The 27421-nt window shown below is 46.3% G+C and overlaps 1 protein-coding gene across 1 annotated transcript in view; it reads right to left on the reverse strand.

The window, feature by feature from the left end:
- The window catches only part of MVB12B (multivesicular body subunit 12B), a 168775-nt gene that overhangs the window by 115421 nt on the left and 25933 nt on the right, over positions 1-27421 (reverse strand). Inside the window, exons 3-4 of the mRNA XM_029921021.1 lie at positions 7957-8064; positions 2947-3043 (exon numbers count right to left, since the gene is read on the reverse strand). Coding sequence (XP_029776881.1) covers positions 2947-3043; positions 7957-8064 — 205 coding nt within the window. The remainder of the gene's footprint in view (positions 1-2946; positions 3044-7956; positions 8065-27421) is intronic.

Here is a 27421-nt window from a genome sequence, read left to right on the forward strand (position 1 = left end):
CACCTGACGAATGGATCAAGAAGATGTGGTATATATTCACGATGGAGTACTACATGGCAATGAGAGGGAATGACATATGGCCCTTCGTAGGAAAGTGGATGGACCTTGAGGGTGTCATGCTGAGTGAAGTAAGCCAGGTAGAGAAGGACAGAAACCATATATTTGCACTCATAGGTCTAACAGGAAAACAGGAGAGACCTAATGGAGAACCAGGGGGAGTGGAGGAGGGAGAGAGAGTTGGGGAGAGAGAGGGATGCAAAACTTGAGAGACTATTGAATGCTGAGAACGAACTGAGGGTTGAGGGGGAGGGGGAGGGGGGAAGAGAGGTGGTGGTGATGGTGGAGGGCACTTAAGGGGAAGAGTACTGGGTGTTGTATGGAAAACAATTTGACAATAAAATATGGAGAAAAAATAAAATAAATAAAAATAAATAAATAAATAAATAAAAGGACGTCAAGAATGTGAAAAGAAAACCCACAGGAAAAAAAAATTGCAAACCATATAACTGATAAAGGACTTGTATCTAGAATATATGGAAATATTCTTACAACTCAACAATAAAAAGACAACCCAATTTAAAATGCAAAAGGATCAGAATAGACATTTCTCCAGAGAAGGTACACAAATGGCCGGCAAGCATGTGAAAAGCTGTTTGATACCATTAACCACCAGGCATTGCAAGTCAAAACCACGTTGAGAGCCTATTCCACACCCATCAAGATGGCCAAAATGTTAATAACAAGTGCTGGTGAAGATGTGGAGAAATTGGAACCCTCATACACTGTGGATGGGAAGGTGAAATGGGGCTGCTCCTTTGGAAAACAGTTTGGCAGGTCCTCAAAAAGTTAAATAGAGTTACCATAGGACTCTGGCAACCTCACTCCTAGGTGTGCACCCAAGAGCAAGAAAACATGGTCCCCACAACAACTTGTAATGAATGCCCACAGCACCATCAGTCCTAACCTCCGAAAGTGCAAGCAACCCAAATGTCCACCAACTGAATGGAGAAGCAAAATGTGGGATCTCTATATACTGGAATATTATCCGGCAAAAAAAAAAAAAAGGCATAAAGTACTGACACCCGGTACAACACGGACCTTGAAAACGTTATGTCAATCACAAAAGAGCCCATGTTGGAGGATTCCATTTACATGCAATGTCCAGAACAGGCAAGTCTGTACAGAAAGTGGGTTAGTGGTTGCCCAGGGCTGGGAAGGGGTGAGGGTTGGAGAGAAATGGAGAGTGACTGCTCATGAGTATGGGGCTTTTTTTTAGTGATGAAACGTTCCCAAATTCATTGTGGTTAAGAGTTGTACAGCTCTGTGACTATCCTCAAAACCACTGAAATGTGCTTCAAATGGGTGAATGATACAGTGGGTGAATTGTATCTCAATACAACCATTACCAAAAACCCTAATGCATAAATATATGTAAGATCCATCTGTAAAAGGCACTCAACCACATGCTGCTACAGGGTGGCCAGGGGCTAACAGGACGGCTGAAGTCTGACTCGTGTGTGTCTGATAGTTCCTCCCCCACTCGGATCTTGGATACATTCCTCAAATCCTCAGCAGTTATTGTGCCTCACTTTTCTCATATGTGATGGGTATAATACTACTCATCTCCAAAGAGAGGTCTTTGGAGGATTTAGTGAGGTCAGGAACGTAAAGCATTTATCACAGGGGTTAGCATCTGATGAGTGACATACTACATGTCTGCTATCCTGATTATTAGCTAATACCTATAGAACAAGTAAAAACAAAATGGCCAGAAGTGAGAGAACTATTAAGAAAAATAAAAATACGTTATACAATGATATCTACTTGTTTCCCTAAAATAATGGCTGTGGGGGAGGTTCCCGGGTGGCTCAGACACAGGCTGAGTGTCTGACTCTTGATTTTGGCTCAGATCATGTCGAGCCCCGTGGTGGGCTCCACGCTGAGCACGGAGCCTGCTTAAGATTCTCACTCACGCTCGCTCGCTTGCTCTTGCTCTCTCCTTCTGCCACTCTCCCCTGCTATATGCTCTCTCTCTACAATAGAGAAATTAAAAAAAAAATCATAGCTATGTGGCGTCTGTGTAGATATGCAAAGTCTGGTCTATATGAAATGCTAACAAGAAAACAGCAAAAAAATTACAGGCCCAAATTGGGGCTAACTATGGAAAAAGAAAGTATGTATGACAAAGAATGTGATCCAGAATTTCATAAATGAATCATGTGTAAAGAAGAAAGGATTCTTTGCATTTGGTTTTCACTTGCTGCTTCACTGTTGGGGACATCCTAAAGTTGGGATCAGTAATTAAAAATAAAACAAGTTAAGCTGTGTCAAAATGAAGAGGTTCAAATATCCAGAGGTTTTCTAGCATCATTCAATAACTGACGTGCATGACGAGAACCTCAAAACACTCCTGGGTCCTGAAGAAGCTTCTAGTTGGTCAGGGATGCGCTTCTGCTCCGTGTGGCTCAGAGGTCAGATTATTCACTCAGATTTGAATCCTGTGTCCTCTAGTGGAGGCTTTCTGGTTCTGGCTTCTCCTGTGTGCTCCACGAGCCAAAAATGACATTATTGCACTTGTATTCCCTGGGCGTCTTTGACTTTCTTCTTCCTTATGCTTCTGGGTCTTGTGCCAAGGTTGGCTTCCATAACACCAGAGGATGGGCTATAAGCGCTTTCACCGTTTTGTTCCTGAGTGGGCCGATTCAGCAGGGAGCCCGTTGTAAGAGAAAAGGACACTCTGCTCCTTTACGCGCTGCTCCCCAGAACACCACGAACTCCTTGGAGAACCAAGTCCGACACGCGTCAAAAGCAGCGAGGTTTATTCACGGGCCTGCAGCAAGGCCTCCTAAAATGTTCCCGAAGAAATACACACATACAAAACATCTAAAAATACACCTAGAGGAAGAAAAGTCCCATTGTAATGAGCGGTACTAAAGAGAGACTCACGTGTGTCCACCGTCTCCTGAATTGGGATGAAGCCCACAGGCAGAGTGTCCTTGATGTCAATGAGCTTCATATCCACTAACACGTTCCCTAAATGACTCTTGGGAAGAAAGAAAAGAGAGATACAGACTATTAATCTGAACACCCCTGTGGTGGGTTTGCCATTTTGGCTTCGAGATGCATATTTAACACAATGACTTGTGCAGCTTTATGACAGCAGGTTAATTAGAGTAGGTGCCACTTAATGCACCCCAGCGGTCACGCGGGGACTCGTGTGGCCCCCGGGAAGGAGTTTCATCTGCGGCACCTCAAAGCCACTCACTCAGCCACGGCTTTGGCTAGTTAGCTAGACAGCAGCCCCGGAGATGCTTGGGACATAACCCAGCAGAGGGCAGCTGTGTGCACACGTCCTGGGGCCGGGCTCTGTGTGTGTGTGTGTGTGTGTGTGTGTGTGTGTGTGCGCGCACGCGCGGGCACACCCATGCGCACACCACAGGTTTTAGAAAGTGCACATTCCTGGGGCACTCACCGCAGCAGGAGAGAGCTGCATCGGAGCCTAACGGAGAGCCAGTCACTCCTGAGTGATTGCCGGTCTGCATATTGACACACATTTTGGCTGCTAGACACATTCCGTAAAATCCCAAGAATCATAAACTAATACCAAGTGAAAAGCCCTGCTGCCTCAATATTACACATCTCCTAAAATGACACGCACAAGGGCCTTCTTAAAGTTTCTATTTAGTGGTAGTATGTGGCGGTCTGCAGTGCGCAGTTTCCGTAATCAGTGCAAAACTAGCTCCTGCAGACGGCGCACACCATTCCGGAACAGCAAGAGGGGACCCTCTGCAAACACACTGGCATCTGCAGCCCACGTTTCTGCCGGAAATGCTCAGTGCTGACACTGTTCAGAAAGCCAGTCAGGATTCTCACCATCGAAACTCTGTGCTGTAGTCTCTCCCGGCCACTCTCTATTTTCCTTCGTATCAATTTATAACGGCATCTTTGTGAGTCGGTTGTTTCATGTCTATCTCACCACTGGGGTTCAAGAACCACGAGGACCAAAGCTATCTGTCATTACTCTAAATCCAAGCTTGGTACAGTTCTTGGCTCACGGTAGGTGCTCAGTAATGGTCTGCTGAATAATTTAATGTTTTGGGGGCACCTTTGGGGTGCAATGACATTGGCTTTGCTTGGATGACACATCCAAATGGTATCAACAAAAACAAAAGTAACAGTAAAAATAAACATAAAAATGAACGTGTATTTGATAAACACATTAGACACCAAAAGTACACAAAAGAAATCCCTCCTTCGAGTGTAATTATGAAGGTCAACGTGTCAAGCGCAAATGGTGACCAGTGCTTTCGTGGCTCTGGTGTCACAAAACCATTTCTTCCCCTCAGAACTAACGTGTTTGACGACTATTTTATATTGCTACACTTCAGGTAGCTGGGTCTCGGGGAAATCACGCACCGCAGCAAGTGGAAAGTGGCACCTTACTAATGCAGAATAAATCTCCGACCGTGTAGAAAAGGTCTGAACCGTTAACCTAACTCGAAAACATCAGCTGCTTTCGGAATTGCCTGATCTAATCTATCATAATTTTTTTTTCCTCCCCTGGCAGTTGCTTTTCCATGTCATCACTGCTTTCTGCATTGAGAAATTAACAACTGGCTATGTTTTCCTGCCCCGTAGATGGATGGGCATTCATCAATACCCTTCTCAAATGTCTCCGACTTGACAAGTTGGGTTTTACAGAAGTCAACTGCAAACCACTTAGCGACCTCACCCTCCACACTCTACAAATGTCCCTGATCATAAAACCAGAACATCAGTGGTGTGGCCATTAAAAAGAGCATCAGAAACCCTCCCATGCATACAAAACGGGAGGCTGCGCTGTCAGAGCTTCCCGCAGCCCAAGAGCGGTCCCTCCGTGCACGGGGCTGCTGCTCTACTGGGTTTAATACAGTAGGTCTGCGACACCATTAATTTTGCTTGTTCCTCTCCCCTCCCCCATCCCGTGCTCTCTTTCATTTCCTCCTCATAAATATGAAGAACGTATTCCCAATCCTTGTTGAGCAAATGATTCATGCCAAAAGCCCAATATGCACTGACTCAGGGTATTTATATTGTCTCTGGTAGCCAGTATTTGCTAGTATACTGTAATTATTTTTGACAACCTTGCATTTAAGGTAGCCACAGATAACCAACTTAATATTCAAATGTTCATAAATCCTTCTGTTTAATATCCTCCCTACCTAATCTATGTACATTATTATTACAGGTAATGCAGAAAGTACAGGGCATGAAAAGTGCAATTAATCTCGATCCTTCCCCAGGAAGCAATGTCACTCCAAAGCCAGGTTTCTGTATTAACAGCATTATTGGGGGAAAGGAATTTAGGTTCCAAAGGAGCGTCCCCACACTCCTACATTGGGAGTCTCAAGCTGCCTAATTAAGAATCTGTCCAGTCTTGAGATCCCACATCCCTCCTCTACGGCTGTAAAAAATGACACTATGCAAAGTCCTGGCGGTGACAGCACAACCAGGCCAGACTGGCCGTACAGGATTAAAACATGCCCCGCTCCTCCCGTGCTCCTCGGCTGGCAAGTGGGTCCCGGCCACCCCCTTGTCTGGATCCCTTTGGATCCCATTCTAGGACTCAGTCATTCTTCCCCTGAAAACAAAGCCCAATGATTTCCTACACTCCTTCAAAGGGGAGGCGATTTCTCCCCCAGCCTTTTCCTAACACCCCGGCCCCCCATGCCCGGGCCTCACGGAGTGAGGCTTGCAAAGTAGACACTCAGTAATAGCTTTTTAATGTTCAACAAATGCTGATGAACTCGAGCATCTTCTAGAATATGTAATTCACTTACCTAAGACACCCAAAATTAACAAGCCTTGGTGACTTCTGTCATTTTTAGACTTGCCACCATCCCCAACTCCAAGGGACCCAGGACTCTTTCGGACTAGACTACAATACCCCGCAGCCTTCAGGGAAATGCAAAAACAAACAAACAAACAATCAATTAAAAAACCCCTAGAAATGAAAAAAAATCAAGGCGAGTGTAGCTGTCCTCTGAGGCCAGGGTTTGGAGCTGCAGCCTCTTCAGTCAGGAGAGGTGGAGGCTGAACAGAGATCAGTAACGAACCCTGTGGGACCAGGGCCCAGTGAGCTGGTCAAATCCTCAAGGAGGCCGTCCTTCCTGCCCTAAGCGGCAGTGAATGCACTGACCTGCGGAAAGTGGCAGCCAGCAGATAGGACAGAGGTGACAAAAGCTAAAAATAGAAATCGTTTCAAAAGCAGGTTTAGGTCAACTCCAGGGACAACGGGGCGGGAGAGGGTACTGAGTGCGGACAGGGGTGCAGGGTGGTGGCATGGAGCCAAGGAGGGGAACCACCCCTACCTGTGCGAGCCGACGTCCGGAAAGGCAACCAGCCTCCAGACTGCTCCTCAGTGTCTCCCAGGGCGGCACCCAGGGACTTGCTCAGACTCGTTACAGGTGCCTCCTTCCCGCCTGCAGGGGAAGGAGTTCCAGCCTTTGGGGCCAGACCGTCCCTGCCCCGTTAGAAACTCTGTACTTTATAACAAGCACATATTACTCCCGTAATTAGGGGGGAAAAATTAAAGCAGTGATTTCTGCCCAGTCCTGAATACATTAGGAAATGATTTTCCTAACAAAGACTTATCAATAAGCAACAGGGACGGTTGGTGGGAGGGTGTGCTAGCCACAGACCACGTGACTGTGTACATCCAGACAACACTGAAGGGACACGCAAGGACCCAGGGATAGGCTATGTGGCATGTGAGGGGGAGAGAGACTGACTGCTCCCCTTCCCCACTTCCGAATGAGGATGTTTGAAAACACAATTGTTTTGTTCTTTAAACCATGAGCATGTATTACTGTTATCATAACATTTATAAAAATAAATTTAAAAAAACACCTCCCCCTTTTTTTTGCATTAGAAAGAGACAATAGGGGCGCCTGGCGGGCTCAGTGGGTTAAGCCTCTGACTTCGGCTGAGGTCATGATCTCATGTTCATGGGTTTGAGCCCTGCGTCGGGCTCTGCCTGTTCCTGATTCTGTGTCTCCCTCTCTCTCTGCCCCTGCCCACTTATGCTCTGTTTCTCTCTGCCTCAAAAATAAATAAAACATTAAAAAAATTAAAAAAAAAAAAAGAAAGAAAGAGACAATAGCACGTAGGCCAAAAATACAATGTCACCCCTGAAAATGAAAATCTGACAGTTCCCTGTTTGGGGCTAGGGAAGACAGGTGACCTTCGATTAGCACAAAAACTTTCTGATCTCAGGAAAGCAGCTAATCCTTGAAGAGACCAAGGATGGAAAAGGTTTGCATGCAGAGTGCCTGGGACAGGCCTCACTCAGAGTAGATCTGTGTAGATACGAAAGCTACTTCCCTTTTATCTAAGCCACTCATTAAAACATTCTTGGAAACCCCTTAATGGATAGCTTTAAAATTTCCTAATTTATGGGCTCACAGCTTAAGACCAGCACACTGGAAGAAATCTGCGCACATGGTGGACACCTACCTGGAGACACAATGAAATGTCAAACGTCACAGACTCAGGGAGAAAGTCAGTCATTTGGGAAACAAGGCCGTGTCTGGGCAGAGGGGTGATCATGGCCAGGCTTCCGTTTACTGGCCAGCTTTAAATCCAGCTGCGCTGGCAAACTCTCACGTCCGCGCTACCCTGTGATTTGTGACTTTCGGGAAAGGTAGGCAAATGAGGGCTGGGAGAGAAATTTCCTGGTTCGAGAGCACATTTTAATGGAATTCACTGTACACTTGGGTATGTGGTTAATAATACCGTTAATAAGTGAAACACAGCGCTAGCTGCTGATTTCTACCCAGTTCACTAAAACCACAGGTTAATATGGCAATGAAAATAAATAAGCCACAACGACAACGACAACAACAAAAGAGGAAATGTCAACCAGGCACGCGGATGCCTTGTGCTCACTCGGCAAGCGGACAGCACTACTAGACTTACATTTTCTTTGGAAAATGATCTCGTGAAACACAGGTATCTGGTAACCTTGGATTTAAATAAGCCGTCTTTCCAGAGGTCAGCATCCACACCATCTGCTGTCTGTGCAACCTGCACCAAAGACACAGGGAAAAGAGCGCGGGTGAGGCAGGCTGGAAATGGAGGTGTGCGCGGGCATCTTCCCCGTACCTGCGCCAATTAACGCTGGCCCGAACTCTCATGGCATCTCATTAGTTCATTTCACTAGGCGCCGGGAAGAGATTTTCCAAAAGGGGAAAAGGGAGAATGTGAAAAATACAACTTCTAAAAATACTGTCCCCAGGGAAGCCATTGATTAAAGACACCCTGACAAAAATGGTTCTAATGAGAAGAGAGCAACTTTTGTTGCAATGGACCAGGAAGGGATCGGAGAAGTCAGCACATTAAGTTCCTCATTACCACTCACTCGGGGGACCGTACCGGGTGCAGAAAAAAGTCCAATGGGGTGTGCAATGCCACCTGAGAGGCGCGCCGCCTGCAGGGAGGCGGCCGTGGCCGCCTGCTCCAGGGCCCTGGGGCCAGCCAGGGCGCTTTGTCACGGGGGCCTTGGTGGCGGCTGGGGGGCGAGGCACCAGGGAGGCCTGCTCATGGCCGTGTCTCCTCTGTATGCAGGCCCTGCGAGTGGTACTCAAGGTCGGAAACTATCATGATGGAAAAATAAAGAAGATTCAGCGCCTTGTTTATGGTCTCACTAAGAAGCCACGTCCCCGTCCACAGATACAGACGTGTCCCTCTGAGAAGCGCTCAAGCACGAAGCCGGCCTTGCTCTTCGTCCTAAAGGACCTGTGTGCTGGGCCAGGGCGGGGGGCCTGGCGTGAAGGCCCTGGCTTCGGGGCAAACCACTGACAGGGGGACTGGAGAGCAGGAGAGGAATGACTGAATGAGGCCAGCATTCCCCCTCCCCACTTCCTTCCAGACTGCTCTATTCACGGATGGCCGGGGCTTGCTCTGCTGGCTCGCCCGGTGGCCCCACAGGACCGCATCCCGAGGGGGCACATCCGGGAAGACTGAGGGAGCAGCACCCTGTTTCGGGCCGAGCTCCAAAACAATCTGCTCTCTGCTGTCTCTCTGGTCGTCCTGTTGAGCCTCAGACTTCAGGAAGCAGTTCTCGATCTGACAAACCCCTGAAAGCAAACCTCCATTCTTGGCACAAAAACTGCCTGGGCTCAGCTGTATCCTGTATGCACGCTGCACAGCACGCCAACGGCCTCTGGCTGTCACGTGTGTGGGGCGGGGGCAGGGGGGACATCCCCAGTGACCCCATGGCCACATTCTCGGAGGCTGCCTCAGAGAGGCCCAAAGGCCAACTGGCAAAAGAAAAATGCCTTTTTTTCCTTCCTCCAAACCAAACAATCGTAAATTAGCAAGGGCAACACGAGGAAAAGAAAGGTCCCTATGCTATACGTGCAAATACGTTGACCTGAAATCTGGGGGAGGAATGGTATGAGGATAATTTTAGGAACCGTTGGCTCTAAGTATGTCACCCCCACAGAAAGGGACGACCTGGAATGGCATCATCAGCACTTTCCCCCACAATGGGCTTATAGAAAGTCTCTTGGAGAACATGAACTTAAGGCCGGGCCCTCACTCTCCACCACCCAAGCGTCCCTTCTGTTTGTTTTCTCCTGGGGATTCCATGTTCAGAAAGATTTTCATTTCCCAAACTGTACTTTTCTGGTACTTCCTCAATTCTACGAGGTAGTCACTTGGGAATCACTCAGGGATGGAAAGAACAATCCTTCAGGGGAACAAAAAGGAAATCGGGTATCAAACTGTACAGATCTATTTTAAGATGCATCCCAATTTCAGAACCAGGAAGATGTGAAAAGAAAAGCTGCTAGAGGAACAAAGAAACAAGGGAACCCAGACAAAGGGTGGTTTCTCTAGAGTAAACGCCTTATTTTGGACACATTAAAAAAAAACAGTCTGCAGAACACTGGGAGGCCGTGGAATCCCGGGGCTGGGACCTCAGAAAAGAACCTCCCACCGGAAGGCAGTGGAGTTCAGAAGGGCATGCCTGGATATTTGGCAATTCCATGGGGTGAAGGGGGGAGATACCCTAAATCAAGGCTATTGTGTCCAGGGCTTGCAAAGGATGGCTCCCCCTCTGCTCACTCTACTGCCTGAATTTTCCTGTTTCTGGGTGGGAAGACGCCTCACTCTGATGAAGAGGCAAGCGCGTCAAGAGAACAGGTGCACAGGGGGCCTGCCCCTTGCCTCGGAGGCCCAGGCGGTCACAGCCTCCGACCTGCACTGGGGAGGCTCTGAAAATGGACAGCCAAAGGCCAGGCTTTACCCTGAGGCCACCACTCATTTGCAATGAAGCTGCACTCCAAACCCAACCAACGGCAGGTGAGGAGGGTGGTGAGAGAGAGAGAGGGAGAGAGAGGAGAGAGAGAGAGCGCGCGTGCAAGCACATGTGTACGTATGCGTGTGTGTGTGTGTGTGTCTGTGTGTGTGTGTGTCTGTGTGTGTGTGTCTGGGCAGAACGCAGAGGTGCCCAGAGCCTGGACCCACACAGGGGATGGACTGGCACAAAGAGCAAGAAGGTCCCGGGTCCCAGCTCATCAGGAGCATAAAAAAGTGGCCCCGGTGTAAGAAGGCCGGGCACTCCTAGCCTTGCCTTCCCTGTGAATATAATTTGTATTCAGAAGCTTCTTCCCAATCCAGTCACACAAAGGTGTTTATGAACCTTAATTCTTGTGTCCCAAACTAAATGAGCTAATGAGCTACAAGGTAAATTACGTGTGAGGGGGGCGGCTGTGCGGGGGGGGGGGGCCCTGCAGAAACACACAGTTCTACTCTGACTGTGAGAACTCTGTGGGCAGCCTCTGAATCCTGGGATGGGAGAGACCATGGGGAGCTGGGCCGAGGGCTGCAGGAAGAGGTGCTCTAGGTGCGGCACAGCCCATGAAATTAAGAGGCAGACTTGAACCTGACATGGATGGCCTAAGCAAATCCCTCCTCCTGGGGATGCTGTGGTTACAGATGATGGACATGCAAAGCACCTGCCTCAATGCTCAGCAGGGAGCACCCACGAAGCCAGCACTAACACGCCTACACTGAAAATGAGGACAGCTGGTCTGACATCGAACCACACCTTTAACATGACGTCATGCTACATCAAGATTCAGAAAGTCCTAAACTGTCACACTGGGGTTCAGCTGGATTCCTTCCCCATCTCTGGGACTCAATTTGGTCTTCCAACACGAATTATATGCACATGCACTTGATGCTTACCTGCCCCCTACTATCCTGCCACTGGACTGTGAGCTTCACAAGGAAAATAGCGACTACCATCCAGCCCCCTGCCCCCTGCACAGAGCATAGTGGCTGAGACATAAGGGCTCAACCAAAGCTTGTTGAAGGAATGAACGAAATCAGCCACTCAATCGGGGGCAAAATGTGAAAAGCCACACACCTTGCTAGCTCCCCAAGTAAGGCAATCAAAAAATTTTAAATGAAGTTTCCAGGATGTAATAATCCCTTGAGCTGAGTGAATCCCCTTCACAGTCCCCACTCTGTGAGGCCACATACCCCTTTCAACAACGAGGTCCCTTATTCTTTCGGTTATCTTGTTTGTACCCTGCCCGCCTCCCCAGATCACCAGAGGTCGTGCAATGCTGCTGCTGAGTGCAATGCTCAGAGTATCTGCTACAAGGCTTCACGCGGGCATGCGCACATCACACACACACACACACACACACACACACGCAAGCACATGCACACAAACACTCTCACACACACACTCTTTAATTACATACTCACATACACACATTCTTCTCTCTTACACACACTCACTCTTTCACACCCTCGCTGTCTTTCCAGCCCTTCCCTGGGTACAGGAGCGGCCTCGGAGGGGAGTAGGTGGGCAGTGACAGACTGAACACGCGGGGTTGTCTCCCTTCTCTGCCAATGTTCTTCTCAAGTGACAACCATGTGGAGAAGGCATGAACCCACTAAAATACAGAGCAGGAGAAAAGTACGATGCAAGAGAGAGGTCAAAACCGTCTAGAGATGTGGAAAGAGAAAGGTGGGGACTTAGCAGAGTGCAGGGTCTAATGACTTGCACCCCAGAACCCGGGGCCCAGAGCCACCAGATACCACTGGGGATGAGGGTGTGAGTTTAGAGCTGAAACAGGAAGATTGGAAGAAGGTCTATAAACACAGAGGTCACACTCCCAGGTCCCCACCTCCATTTTAGACATTATTTTCTGCAGAAACAGAACAAAAAGGCTGAGGACTCCAGAACACCAGGAGGAAGTTTTCTAGACTGAAAACTGTGCACACTGAATGGTGGGCCGCCTCCCCCACCCCCACCAGGTGACCCTCCTTCCTGGTTCTGGCGTCTCAGCAGCCAGGTGTACCCCTGAACACTGGTATCAGAGGATTTGTTTCCGGAGATGCTAAAGAGTGCCAGGGAGCAGACCTGCACACACAGACTCCGGGGGTCTCCTGCTACCAAGGCTACTTCCCTATTAGATCACCCTGTGTGCCACCCACCCCAACCCGGGCACTCCAACCCCACTAACTAGTGCCTTGCTCTTGAATATAAACTGACCCCAGAAGATCACCAGGTGCTGAAGTTAAGTCTCAAATATGAAAGATACGGTCCAAGTGAGAAAAATGGGCATTTAGGGGCACCTGGGTGGCTCAGAAGATTAAGCGTCCGACTTCAGCTCAGGTCATGATCTCGTGGTTCGTGAGTTTGAACCCCGCATCAGGCTTTGTGCTAACAGCTCAGAGCCTGGAGCCTGCTTCAGATTGTATCTCCCTCTCTCTGTCTGCCTTTCCCTCCAATTGTGCTCTGTCTCTCTCTTTCAAAACTAAATAAACAACAACAACAGAAACAAAATCAAATCTTCCTTTCTTAAAAAAAAAAAAAGAAAGAAAGAACAACAGGCATTTGAGGGTAGCACAGACAGTATGAGGAAACAATTAAAATTAAGGAACAAGCAGCCAAACCTGTAATCAAAGGGATTAATGAATATACTGCAACACCATAGAATGGAATAGACTGAAAACAATTTTAAAGGATCAATTTAAGAATAACATAAAGAACCTAGAAATAAAAAAGTTATAGCTAAAATCAAAAATTAAAAAAAAAATACTGGAAGAAAAAATTGAAGAACACTTCCAGAAAGTAAAATACCAAGATAAGCTATAGGAAAGTCAAACGAAGAAGGCTCAGAGATCAGGACAACATCTGAACGATGAAATCTCCAGAAAGAGAAATAAAAAACGAAAGAGAAGGTGAGTGTCTGGACCAAGGAGGCCGTGAGTATTCCAGCACAGTGAATGAAAAAGTCCCACCCCAAAGCAAAGCGAGAGAGACTCCCACCAAATTTGAGAGAAATAAGCCATCTTTAAAACTTCCAGAGAGAAGTACCACGTCACATAAAAATGAATGGGAATCAGAACGCAGCAGACTTCTCGCCAACAACACTGAGTGCTAAATAAGACAAGAGAATGATGTCTTGAAGATTCTGGGGAATTCTGGAATTCTCCACTCAAACCAATTAAGTGTTAGGGCAGAATAAAGACCTTTGCAGACATACAAGAACTTAAGAAGTTATTCTTATCTTCCACCAGCCCTTTCTTAGGAACCGGCGGGAAAATGCATCAGCAAAACTGGGGGTGAAATCAATGAAGAGGAAACCACAAAGCCCAGGAAACGGATCCTACACAGGATGGTGATAACAGGGGTGCCTAGGCCTAGACACAGAGAAAAGAAGAGAAGGCCGTCTAGACACAGGGACAAGAAGAGAAGGCCGTGGTGGGCCATCTGGAGGAAAAGTGGAGAGGGCAGCTTCTGGAACTGTACTTAAACCCTGGGAAGAAATATGGATGGGTGTGTGACAGATGTACTGGACCATTTAGAAAAATAAAAACACAGGCATAAAGTTGTTCAAAAACATAATTAATTTTTATTTTTAAATTTGAATATAAAAATCAATAGGCACTTAGGATGGAGGTTGATCCAGTAGCCTCGATATACTACTGGGTATTTATCCCCAAGATACAAAAACACTAATTCAAAGAGATACGTGCACCCCTAGGCTTATCACATTATTTACAATAGCCAAGACATGGAAGCAGCCCACGTGTCCATCAACTGATGAACAGATAAGGAAGATGTGGGGTATAGATACAATGGAATATCAGCCATAAAAAAAGAATGAAATCTTGCCATTTGCAATGACACGTACGGAGCTAGAGAGTATAATGCTAACTGAAATAAGTCCGTCAGAGACAGACAAATACCATATGATTTCACTCATATGTGAAATTTAAGAAACAAAACAAATGAGCAAAGTGAGAGGCAAACCAAGAAACAAACTTTTATTTTTAATGTTTATTTATTATTGAAACAGAGAGAAATGGAACACGAGTGGAGGAGGGGCAGAGAGAGAGGGAGACACAGAATCCGAAGCAGGCTCCGGGCTCTGAGCTGTCCACACAGAGCCCGATGCGGGGCTTGAACTCATGAACCGTGAGATCATGACCTGAGCCAAAGTCGGATGCTTAACCGACTGAGTCACCCAGGCGCCCCTACAAACCCTTAACTATAGAAAAAAACCCCTGATGGTTACCAGAGGGGAGGCTGGAAGGGGGGGATGGGTGAAATACAGGGGACAGGAATTAAGGAATCCGTGCCCGTGCCGTGGTGAGGACCAGGTGATGCGTGTTAGTGTGGAATGTCATTACACGCCTGAAACTAAAAGAACACTGCATGTCAACTACACCTGAAATTTAAAAAAAAAAGTAAAATAAAATAAAGTAAAATAAAAAAGATAGCTGGGAAAACATTAAAAATTAAAAAATTAGAAGATAAAAATCAATAGGCACCTAGATAAGTGAGTGAAGAGAAAGAAACAAGTCAATAACTAATCCAAGGAAACGACAAGGTTGTATGAGACAGAAAAACTACCCACAGTACGTTACCTGATGGAGCTGTACCCAGTGTCTGCCTTGCACGTAAACACTGACCACCAACTTACCAAAACTTGTGAGGCTGCCTGCTGGGGAGGTTATAAAGAGAACGGAATGTGAATAGGCAGGTTAAGAAATAAGCAGCACATTCAAATTATTTAGAAATGTGGAGATGAGGTACCAGAAGTGAAGAAATCTAAGAGCTGAAAATGATTGCCTCTGGGGAGTGAGACAGACGATGGGCCGCGGGCTGCTGCATGTTCTTACAAGCCTTTCAGTACTCTTTGATTCTTTTTTAACCTGTCTATGTATCATTTTGTTAAAAGTAAAGTGAATTTTAATTTTTAAAAAATCAGAGAGCTGGGGGGCACCTGGGTGGCTCAGTCGGTTAAGCATCCGGCTTCAGCTCAGGTCATGATCTCACAGTTCCTGGGTTCGAGCCCCACGTCGGGCTCTGTGCTGACAGCTAGCTCAGAGCCTGGAGCCTGCTTCAGATTCTGTATCTCCCTCTCTCTCTCTGACCCTCCCTTGCTCACGCTCTGTCTCTCAAAAATAAAAAAAAAATTTTAAATCAGAGAGCTGGGAAAATGTATCATGGAAGACAGCAGGGGAATGGACGATTCCTTTTAGGGAAAACTCCCACCATCGGGGATGTTCCTACAGATGCAACATGACCTCAATGCTCTCACCTCCTAAGTGTGTTCCCAGAGTGTGACAATGTCCAAAGCTGCATGCACAGCTGATTCCAGCCTCCTCCACTGCTCGATTCCACCTAGAGTTACTGTGGGGGTTCCCGGGGGAACCCTGTGAGGGATAGCCCCAGCCCTGCAGAACCAACCGCAGGACCTTGCAGGAAGCTGCCTGACCAGGATCCGGACTTGGCCTCTGTCTCTCAGCTCAGGCCTCTGAATCCTTCTCTGGCCCAAGTTCAGGAGTCACACTCCGGACCACTGTGCGGCAGTCACGGAGGATGTGAACATGGGAAGCCCCAAACAGCCACCGTGCAGTGGACTGGCTCCCCACAGCTGGCCTCTCAGGCATGATGCTGGAACGGAACCCTGACGTCAAATGTAAGAAATGCTCCTGGTTTCAGCACAGGCAGTGGGGCTGGCACCTGTGCCAAGGACTTCCAGTCTGCCTGGCACATGTCTAAGCAAGTCACATGCATTTCTTATTGAAGTCTCCCAACAACCCAATGACATAATTACTGTTTGCTCCACAGATTACAGATGAGAAAAGAAGGCTCAGCGAAGTAAGGCAGACTTAGCAACGTCACTCAGTAAACGAAATGGGGACCTCCTGGGTCTCCAGCCAGACTGTGCACTCCTGCGTCTCCACCTTAACACTCAGGAAGCAGTCACCCTACACCGCCCAGGAAAGGGCAGTTGACCTGCTGGGCCATAACCAGGACACCTGCAGGCCCTGCCTTTGGTGCAGCTGGTAAGTCACGTGGGGGCACACCTGGAATATACAAGAATATCACCCAAACAGAAAGGACTGCTCAGGGCCACTTTAGAGACCCATCACTGTCACCGCAGTGAAAGGAGGCTGGGAGCATAAGGCATCAACTCAGTACCAAATGCCATAGAAAAGATAATGCTTGTGAATACTTCTGCAAGCACATAGGTTTGGAGGGTTTTGCTTTGATGCTGGAAGTATGGGAGAAAACAGTGAAATTAATTTTAATGCTGAAACACCTTACTTATCTTGTGAGACTTAAGTCTAAGCAGTTGGCTCTCATGGTTTTATTTATTTTTATTATTTTTTAAAAATTTAAATCCAAGTTAGTTAACATACAGCACAATAACGATTTCAGGGAAAGAATTTAGTGATTCATCACTTACATGTAACACCAAGGCTCATCCCAAGTCTCCTTCTCAATGCCTCTCACCCCTTTAGCGCTTGCTTCCCCCCGTACAACGCTCCGCCAGAAACCCTCAGTTTGTTCTCTGTATCTAAGAGTCTCTTACGGTTTATCTCCTTGTTTGTATATTAGTTTTGCTTCCCTTCCCTTATGTTCATCTGTTTTGTTTCTTAAATTTCACATATGAGTGCAGTCATACGATATTTGTCTTTCTCTGACTTATTTTGCTTAGCAGAGTGTACTCCTAGTTGCATCCACGTTGTTGCAAATGGCAAGATTTCATTCTTTTTGATCGCTGAGTAATATTCCATTGGATATACATACCACATCTTTATCCATTCATCAGTTGCTGGACATTTGGGCTCTTTCCATACTTTGGCTATTGTCGACAGCACTGCAGTGAACATTACAGTACATGTGCCCCTTCGAAACGGCACTCCTATATCCTTTGGATGAATACCTACTAGTGTAATTGCTGGGCCACAGGGTACTTCTGCTTTTAGTTTTTGAGGAGCCTCCATACGGTTTTCCAGAGTGGCTGCATCAATTTGCATTCCCACCAGCAGTGCAAAAGGTTTCTTCTTTCTCCACATCCTTGACAACATCTGTTGTTGCTGAGTTGTTAACGTTAGCCATTCTGACAGGTGTGAGGTAATATCTCATTGTGTTTTTGATTTGTATTTCCCCAATGATGAGTGATGTTGAACTTTTTTTAGTGTGTTTGTTAGCCATCTGGATGTCTTCTTTGGAAAAGTGTCTATGCATGTCTTTTGCCCATTTCTTCATTGGATTATTTGTTTTTTGGGTGTTGAGTTTGATAAATTCTTTATAGATTTTGGATACTAATGCTTTATCTGATAAGTTGTTTGCAAATATCTTCTCCCATTCGTCAGTTGCCTTTTAGTTTTGCTGATTGTTTCCTTCACTGTGCATAAGCTTCTTATCTTAATGAGGTCCCAACTGTTCATTTTTGCTTTCGTTTCCCTTGCCTCTGGAGATGTCAAGTAAGAAGTTGCTGCAGCCGAGGTCAAAGAGATTGTTGCCTGCTTTCTTCTCTAGGATTTTGATAGCTTCCTGGCTTACGTTTAGGTCTTTCATCTATTTTGAGTTTATTTTTGTGTATGGTGTAAGAAAGTGGTCCAGGCTCATTTATCTGCATGTTGCTGTCCAATTCTCTCCAGCACCATTTGCTGAAGAGACTGTCTTTTTTCCATTGGATATTCTTTCCTGCTTTGTCAAAGATTAGTTGGCCATATGTTTGTGGGTCCATTTCTGGGCTCTCTATTCTGTTCCATTGATCTATGTGCCAGTCCCATACTTTTTTGATGATTATGGCTTTGTAATACATCTTTGAAGCCTAGAATTGTGATGTCTCCAGCTTTGGTTTTCTTTTTCAGGATTTATTTGGCTATTTGGGGTCTTTTCTGGTTCCATATAAATTTTATGATTGTTCTAGCTCTGTGAAGAATGTTGGTTATTTTGATAATGATTGCATTGAATATGTAGATTGCTTTGGGTAGTATTGACACTTTAACAATATTTGTTCTTCCAATCCATGAGCATGGAGTGTTTTTCCACTTGTTGGTGTCTTCTTCAATTTCTCTCATAAGCTTTCTATAGATTTTTAGTGGGTCGATTTTTCTCCTCTTTGCTTAGGTGTATGTCTAGGTATTTTATGGTTTTTGGTGCAATTGTACATGGCATCAATCCCTTGATTTCTCTGATGCTTTATTATTTGTATAAAAATGCAACCAATTTCTGTACATTGATTTCATATCCTGCAACTTTGCTGAATTCATGTTATCAGTTCTAGCAGGTTTTTGGTGGAGTCTTTGGGTTTTCCACATAGAGTATCCTGTCATCTGCGAAGAGTGAAAATTTGACTTCCTTCTTGCCGGTCTGGATGCCTTTTATTTCTCTGTTTGTCTGATTGCTGAGGCTAGGACTTCCTACACCATGTTGAGGAAGTGGTGAGAGTGGACATCCTTGTCGTGTTCCTGACCTAAGGGAAAAAGCTCTCAGTTTTTCCCCATTGAGGATATTAGCAGTGGCTCTTTCATATATGGCCTTTATGATCCTTTTATCCCTTCTTTCTTGAGGGTTTTTCTCAAGAAAGGATGCTGTATTTTGTCAAAGGCTTTCTCAGTATCTATTGGGAGGATCACGTGGTTCCAATGGTTCTAAAAGGACCTCTACACTCATGCAAGGCCCCGTGTTTTCACTGCATTCCTCTGTTTGTGGGACACAAAGGTACTGGAGCTCACCTGTGTAAGGGGAAGGGTGGGGAAATGCAACCAGAACTAGAACACTAGAAGACGGAACCAGGAAAACTCAGAGCAAGTCGACCTGAGCAAGAGACTGTGCTTTTGCTTCTCTGGAGGGCCAACACCCAGCTCAGGCCTCCCTAGGGTGGGGGGTCACGCTGGACTTTTGCCCAATGCCAGTCCACCCTCACAGACAGCTCTACTGTCTAGTCTGCTCCACTGTGTCCCCCATGTGTTGTGGGTAATAACACTCCCTTCACTAACATTCACAGTGTACATTCTGTGTGCCAGGAGCCTGAGTCCAGTATTTCATGTGCCCTAAGTCATTAGAGTAAGTAATGCATTTACACAACAACACTACGAGTTATGATGAATGATCATCAGTTACTATCTATTTCATCAAGGAGGAAACTGAGGAATGAAAGGGTCTTGGCGCAATCAATTGTGGTATACCTATGCCATAGAGTATTTATTCGGTTCTTTAAAAGGATGTGGTATATTTATAATTGTGTCCATGATATTATATTAAGTGGGGGGGGGATCTTCTTACCAAGAAGCATATGAGCGAACCTATCTACACAGCTCTTAGAAAGTAGCAGGGACAAGACGAATATCCTGTCAAGGAATGGGCTGTGGCCACAAATCAGCAGTTCACAGAAGCAAGACGAATGGCCAGTGAACACGAAAATACGTTCCACCTGTGTAATTATTATTTTCAAGTGACAAAAAGATGTCACTTTTCTTCATCAAACTAACAAAGACACATTTAAAAGAGGGGAGATGGGAATAGTCAGGAAGGCTATGGGGGAAAGAGGCATCCCAACTGCTTCCGGTGTGAGTATAAAGTGGTGTAACTTTAAATTAGATTAATTTGGTGCTGCATATCAAATGCCTTAAAAATAGGCATGCACATGGGTCACAATGTGACCAAGGAATTCCACTCCTGAGTGGAGAGCCTCAGGAAGAGATCAGCTGTGTACACAAGAGTACACACATCATTTGTCCATTCCTATTGAACTTCTGAGTGCCCGGCTCTAATCACGGTGCAGACAGGCAGTTGAACAAGACGAACCTGGTCACTGACCCCAAGGGTGACAGGCTCAATGGGGAAGACACACAATAAACACATAAACAGATATGTAAGATAATTTTAGGGAGTAGTAAGTGCCTTTATAAAATAAAATGGGGGGACAGGGACAATGACGAGACAGAGTCTGCCTCAGGTGGGGTGAGCAGGGAGGCTCTCTCTGATGAGGTGCCCCGGTGCTGATACCTGGATGACAAGGAAACTGTCACGTGAGATCTGGAGGAACAGCCCTGCAGGGCAAGGGAACAGCTTCCATGAAGACAGGGTAGAAACCAGGCAGATGGATCAAGGGGACAGAAAGGGGCTCTGTGAGCAGAGCGGGGTCAGATGGGAGAAGTGTTATCTATATGTCCCTGGGGCACAGTGTTTAAGACAAAAATTGGAGGGAGGGGGCATCTGGGTGGCTCAGTCAGTTAAGTATCCAACTTTGGCTCGGGTCATGATCTTACGGTTCAGGAGTTTGAGCCCCAAGCTGGGCTCTGCGCTGACGGCTTGTAGCCCGGAACCTGCTTCAGATGGTGTCTCCCTCTCTCTCTGCCCCTCCCCTGCTTATACTCTGCCTCTCTCTCTCTCTCTCTCTCTCTCTCTCTCTCTCTCTCAAGAATAAAAACATTAACAAAATAAAAAGTGGGGAATGATACATTTCTAATGGTTAAAGGACATCCTTACAGTGGAGGACTCAGCAGCCTCTGGAAGCCATTTTGAGGACACGTATCCAGGAACACGGAAAGTTACAAAATGGTTTATATAGTACAATCTCATATTTTGCTTCTTAAAAATAATCTATATACAAAAAGATCTAGACAAATACAAAGCAAAGCATTAACCACTGGTTGTGAGCCGTTGAGATTTATGGGTATTTTCTGATGTTCTTTCTTAATTGAGGTAAAATTGACATACAACGTTATATTAGTTTCAGGTGTACAACAATGATTCAGTATTTGTCTACACTGTGAAATATCACCACGGTAAGTGTGGCTAACATCTGTCCCCGCACATAGTTACACAATTTTTCTTCTTCTGAGATTTAGTCTCCCAAATATGCAACACAGTATTATTAACTATAGTCACCATGCTGGCCCTCACTCCTCATGGCTGCCGTATTTTATAACTGGAAGTCTGTACCTTTTGACTCTATGTAGCTTTTATGATAAGAAAAACAACAATCTAAAAGACTTCATTTGATGGGGTGAGAAATAACGATCTGTTGGATTTAAACTTGAGAAACACTTTGTAAATCAGCTACCCAACCAAGCTGCCCGGAGAGGGGCCGTGCAGTAAATCCTACAGCCATCAACAGTTCTTCAACGTCAGCCTCGGGCGCGCCTTGCCTAACAGGGCGTTCTCAAAAGGCACCGCGCTTGGCACCAGGCTAACTGGCAGACTGGCCGGTCGAAGGGAGCCCACCCACCATTCGAAGATGTATCTGGCAGACACAAAACAATCAAAGGCGCTGGGAAACTGCAGACATTCCAAAGGAAATATGTGGCTGACACTATGAGTAAGAATGACGTTCAAAGGGCTCTTGATGTGTTAGATCATCCACTGTGGAAACACAGACACTTGGCCCAGGTCAGTGGCCAACCGTGACGCCATTTCAAGTCTTACTCAGAGCGGTTTAGGAACAGCATGGAGACAGGGAGCGCCATCCTATCCGCCACCATCTATGACAGAGCTGCAGACGACGCAGCAGGGGCCAAGCATGAGCTCTTCAATCGATCCCACTCAGACATCCACTGGTCACTGTGACACGAGAAATGAAATTAGAGCTCTACCTCATAAAAACAAGTTCCGGGTGGATTAAAGATTAAAGGTGAAAAGCAAAATTTTAAAGCTTATAAAAAAAAAAGTAAAAATAGCTTTATGATCTCAGTAGAGGAAATGATTAAAGAAATGGACACATGTGTAGGAAAAATCCATGGAAGAGAAGATTGATGATTTTACTACCCTGAAAGTTAAAACCTCAGTACCACAAAGGACACTAAAAACAGTAAAAAGACAAGCCTCAGACTATGAGCGATGTGTGACGGACGGTGGATTAATATCCAAAATAAGTAAAGAACTCCTACAAATCAATGAGAAAGAGATAATCCCAAAGAAAAAGATACACAACATGAAGAAGCCATGGGAGGAAATGCAAATTAAAAACGACAATGTTAAATCACTCAAGGCAAACCACTGACTAACCTGTAAATATCTGACAAAAATGAGTGGGGTACAAACTGTACAGCCACTTCGGAGAACACATTTACTAAATTCAGTAAGGTGAAAAGGACCCAGCAATTCCACACCTAAAGTCTTCCCTAGAGGAATTCTTGGCACAAAGATATGAAGGTATTAGTTGCAACACTGTTTATAATAGTAAATTATTAGAAATAACCCAAATCCTTATCAACAGAGGGATGAATAAATACATCATAGTATATTCATGCAACAGATTTTTATACAGCCTTGAAAATACATCCACTAGAGCTGTACGTATCAGCAAGGATAAATCTCGAAAACAATGCCTAGCAAAAGAACAAGTTGAAAAATAAGTACAATATGATAATAGATTCCACACAGAAGTCATCTATATAAAGTTTGAAAACAGGAAGAATGGATAGGAATGAAAAATACCAAACTCAATAGTTACTCTGGGTAAAGAAGGATGCATGGTCTGGAGGGTACACAGGCGCCGATCAGGTTCTCTCTCTCTTATTGAAAAAAAGAAAGCTTTCATGTCCACTTAGTGAAATATTAATATCTGAAGAAGCTGAATGATAGTTACATGGATATTTGTTACCTTATTTTCCATACTCTTCTATATACAGTTGACCCTTGAACAATACTGGTTTACATAGATCCATTTATTGCGAAAAATTTTTTTTGCAATAAATATAGTTCGGTACTGTAAATGTATTTTCTTTCTCTTACTGTTTTCTGAATAACATTTTTTTCCTCTAGCTTCCTTTATTGTAAGAATACGCTACATAATACATATAACAAAAAGATGTTAATTCACTGCTTATGTTATTGGTAAAGCTTCTGGTCAACAGCAGGCTATTAATAGTTAAATTTTTGGGGAGTCAGTGGTTATGTACGGATTTTCAGCTGTGCCAGTGAGTCTGTGGTGGGGGGTCAGCACCCCTAGCCCCCTTATTCAAGGACAGCTGTATATGAAATATTTAGTAATACAATTTTTAATTTTAAAAAATCAGATTGGAGTGCCAGGTTGGCTTAGTCAGCTAAGCGTCTAACTTTGGCTCAGGTCATGGTCTCCTAGTTCGTGAGTTCGAGTCCCATGTCGGGCTCTGTGCTGACAGCCCGGAGCCTGGAGCCTGCTTCTGATTCTGAGTCTACCACCTTTTCTGTCCCTCTCTCACTTGTACTCTGTCTCTTTCTCAGAAATGAATAAACATTTAAAAAAATCAGATATCATACACACCTTAAGAAAAAAAGGAGTGGGGCCTTCAAACACTCACAAATGTACACAAGGCAGAGAGGTACCACAGAAAACACAGGACATCGGGTTGAACTGAATTTGAATTTCAGATAAACGATAAACAGTGAAGAATTTTTTCAAGTTTAAAAAATTTTCAAAACTTTCAGATTTCATGGGGGATCGATTATTTTTATTTGCCAAATCTGGCAATGCAAACAAGGGGGTGTGCTCTGAGGCTGTTTCCGGTGAGAGACCAGAAGAAGACTATGCTGGGTGTCGGGAGGATGCTCCCGTAGAGCGTTCCGCCCGCCACGGAAGATCACTCTCCAGGGAATGAGAACGTGTTAGTCCTATTCACACTAATCTAGAAAGATCTAACCGGCATAGGCATCACTTGGGAAAAATAACGCAAGACCTTGCTGCATGATCTAATTTATATTAAAAAGTCAAGTTACAACAACATAGTTCTGTAAATCATTTTAACATGTAAGTGCCGAGGGAACGGAAAGAAAAGAGCAAACTGATGAGAGCGGCTAACAGAAATTAGGGGTGTGGCAGAGAGGGATTTGAGCTTTCGGCTGTGTTATTTAAGTTTAAAAAAGTTTTTAAATGTTTTTTATTTATTTTTCAGAGACAGAGAGACAGTACAAGCAGGGGAGGGCGGAGAGAGAGGATTTTTTAAAATAAGATTTGGGGCGCCTGGGTGGCTCAGTCGGTTAAGCGTCGGCTTTGGCTTAGGTCATGACATAACGGTTCATGGGTTCGAGCCCCACTTTGGACTCTGTGCTGACAGCTAGCTCAGAGCCTGCAGCCTGCTTCAGATTCTGTGTCTCCCTCTCTCTCGGACCCTCCCCTGCTCACGCTGTCTCTCTGAGGGTACAGTGTATACATGCGGGGAGCCGGGTCTGTTCTCCGCTCATCTGCACCTGTCATGTGATCTCAAGAAGGGCCCTGGAGCTCTCTCGGGCTTTGTTTTCTTCTTGTAAAAGAAGATTCTAACAGTAACGTCACAGGGTCATTGTGGAAGGAAAGACTGTCCAGACACAATTAGCACAGGCACAGTAGCGGGGATATTTGGAGTTACCGGGAGAGCGAGGAGAGTGCCCGTGCTATTATAATGGAGGGAAGTGCTCAGAAGAACGAGAAAGCGCATCAGGATGCAGGGAGGGGGCTGGGGTGGAAAAAGGAAGAGGAGCAGCATCAGGGGGACAGCACAGAGGAGCAGAGGTGGGAGGAGCCAGAACCTGGGGGAGCAGAGCAGGTGTGGGAGCCAGGACTCGCCCTGATGCTTCAAGGACAAACCCTGAAGCCGAGAAGAGAGGGACCAGAGTGGAAGAGGCCACCTGGGACCTGAATAATGAGGGCTGACCCTGGGGACAAGAAGAGACTGAAAAGGATGGTGCAACGGATGATGCGGAGGTAGAAGCCAAGAACCTGCTTGCCAGGTGGGGTTTGGGAGGGCTGGGGGCGGGGCAGGAAGAGTCTGGTCTCCACCTGGTAGAAGGAGTTGGCAGCAGGGGCGGTTGTGGGAGGGGGGGCTGGGTGGGCAGTGGTAAGGAAACAGAAGATGGCTCAGTCTGGAAATACTCAGGTTGAGTGTCACCGCTGTGATACGTGGATGAGTCTGGCAGGCAGATGGAAACTGGGTCTGGCTAAGGGCGGCGGCCTGAGCACGGGCTGCCCGCGTGAGGATGCGGCTCAGCTCTGGGTGGATGAGATTCAGGCCGGAGGAGAGCGGGAAGGGGGCCGGGACACAACCCGGGGAGGTCACGTGTGGGGCAGAGAGACTGCAAGGGAAAGGAAATCACAGAACGAGGTAGAAAGCAGCTCAAATCACATTTCAGGGATAAGAGTGTTTCAAGAAAGAAGGGCTACAGAAGAATATTTGATGACCTATGAAAACTGTGCAATAATACCACACACAATGTGATAATAAGCAGAGTATGTGGAATACAGTAGGAATAGGACAGACCACAGAATCCCATTACTGCTGAGCCTTGCCCCTCCTGAGCGCGTGGGCACACACACACGAAAAAACGAAGACACAGGTGTTACCAGCATTGTTCCTCTGAGTGGTAGGATTACAAAACACTTGTTTTCTTCCTTGTACTTTCTATCTTCCAAATGGTCTATGGGGAGCATATGCTGGTTCTGCATTCAGAAAATGGATTATGTTCAGGAAGGAAGGAAGTGGCTAACAGTGTCCAGAGTTGATGAGATGAGATCAAGAAGAATAAGAATTAGATGAGAGACTCTTGAATACTGAAAACGAACTGAGGGCTGAAGGGGAGGGGGAAAGGAGAAGGGGGGGTGGTCATGGAAGAGGGCACTTGTGGAGAAGAGCACTGGGTGTTATATGGAAACCAACTTGACAATAAACTATATATATAAAAAAAAAAGAATTAGGAAAAAGCCATCGAGGGAGACAATTCGGAAGTAGGGGTGAGTGGAGATAGTGGAAAGGAAGAGAGGCAGAAGCAGAAACAACCACCTACGAGGGAAAGGGCAGCAGGCAAAGGGAGGTGATGGGGGGAGGGGGCGCTGCGTCTGTTTCTAGGAACAGAGGGGCCACAGTATGTTTGCGTGGAGAGAAAAGGGGGAGAGATGGAGGGAGCATGAGAGGGATTCACAAGCAAGAGCCCAGCCAGGAAGGAGAGGGAACGAGGACTCTCCTAGGAAGATTAATCTCGGGAAGGAAGAGGGCTGCCCCTGCAGGACGCGCCCCTCTTCTCTCTTGCCCAGGTCTGTAAATTGCGTGCAGGCAGGGACCGCATCTGACATTCGCGATTCCCAGGACCCAGCACGGGCCCTACACTTGGTGGGGGCTCAGTAAATGTCTGCCAGCCAGTGAATGCTTCCTCTCTAAAGTTTCAGGAGGCCTCTGAACCCAGGAAAGCGGGCATAGACAAAGAAGCTTGTCGGCCTAAACGGCGAGGCCATATGAATGCTCATTAACAGGAGAATGCACGGGTCTGAAAGATTCTGGAGACCCTCCACCTTGAGACTCCCAGACATTTAAATGCCCTCTCAAGAACAAGAAGAAAGTTTCTCTATCTGGCCAATTCAACTGACCTCAGAGTAGGTCCATTTATAAGATGTGGTTTCTGAATGCAATTCAGTAAAGTCAAAAAACCCCAGATGGGTCTAAGATCAGGAGGCAACGTCTTTGGTAAGCCACACCGTTTCTGCCTTAGCTAGGGCCCTAGGAGGATATGGTTAAGAAAAGAGCAAAAACTAGGAATCCTGGGATCAGCAGAAAATCCAGAGACTCCACCTGGCTTTCCCCAGGCCTTCCGGAAGGAGGCTGGCCTGCACCCTGGCCTGGGCTCCCCTGCCCCCTGCTGCTGGCCCCACCTCTGCCGCAGCTCTTTCTCGGCAGAAGCTTCCTACAGTGGGGAGGCCAGCCTCCTGCTGGAGGCAACCACCCAGGACCGCAGGGCCCGGCTTTGGGCTGCTGGCCCGTTTCGACAAAGGGGCCCTTGGAAGAGAGTCAGTAAGACCAGGAGGGCGGGAAGAGTTAAGGCACCGGGGTATGAGGGAGCACACTTGAACCTGTGCTGCTCATGCGTCACCCTCAGTGATGGGAGGCAGGAAAGCAAGGAGATGAACTGGCACTTGCGACAAAGTCACCCTTCTTATCTACTCTGTGACTCGGCTCCCAAACCACCCTGCCAGCTGTAACTGCATTTCAATTCATGTTTAACACAAACATAACTTAGCTGGATGCTGGCATCCAATATTGCAGGCACGGAAAGGCAGGACAAGGGAGCCAGCTAATTCAATTCAGCAAGAGGTCTTTGCGTGCCTGGTGGGGAACGTATTCTCCCAGGCACTATGCAGGGAACTGGGGGTGCAGC

This window comes from Suricata suricatta, chromosome 13 (assembly GCF_006229205.1).
Source record: "Suricata suricatta isolate VVHF042 chromosome 13, meerkat_22Aug2017_6uvM2_HiC, whole genome shotgun sequence".
NCBI lineage: Eukaryota > Metazoa > Chordata > Mammalia > Carnivora > Herpestidae > Suricata > Suricata suricatta.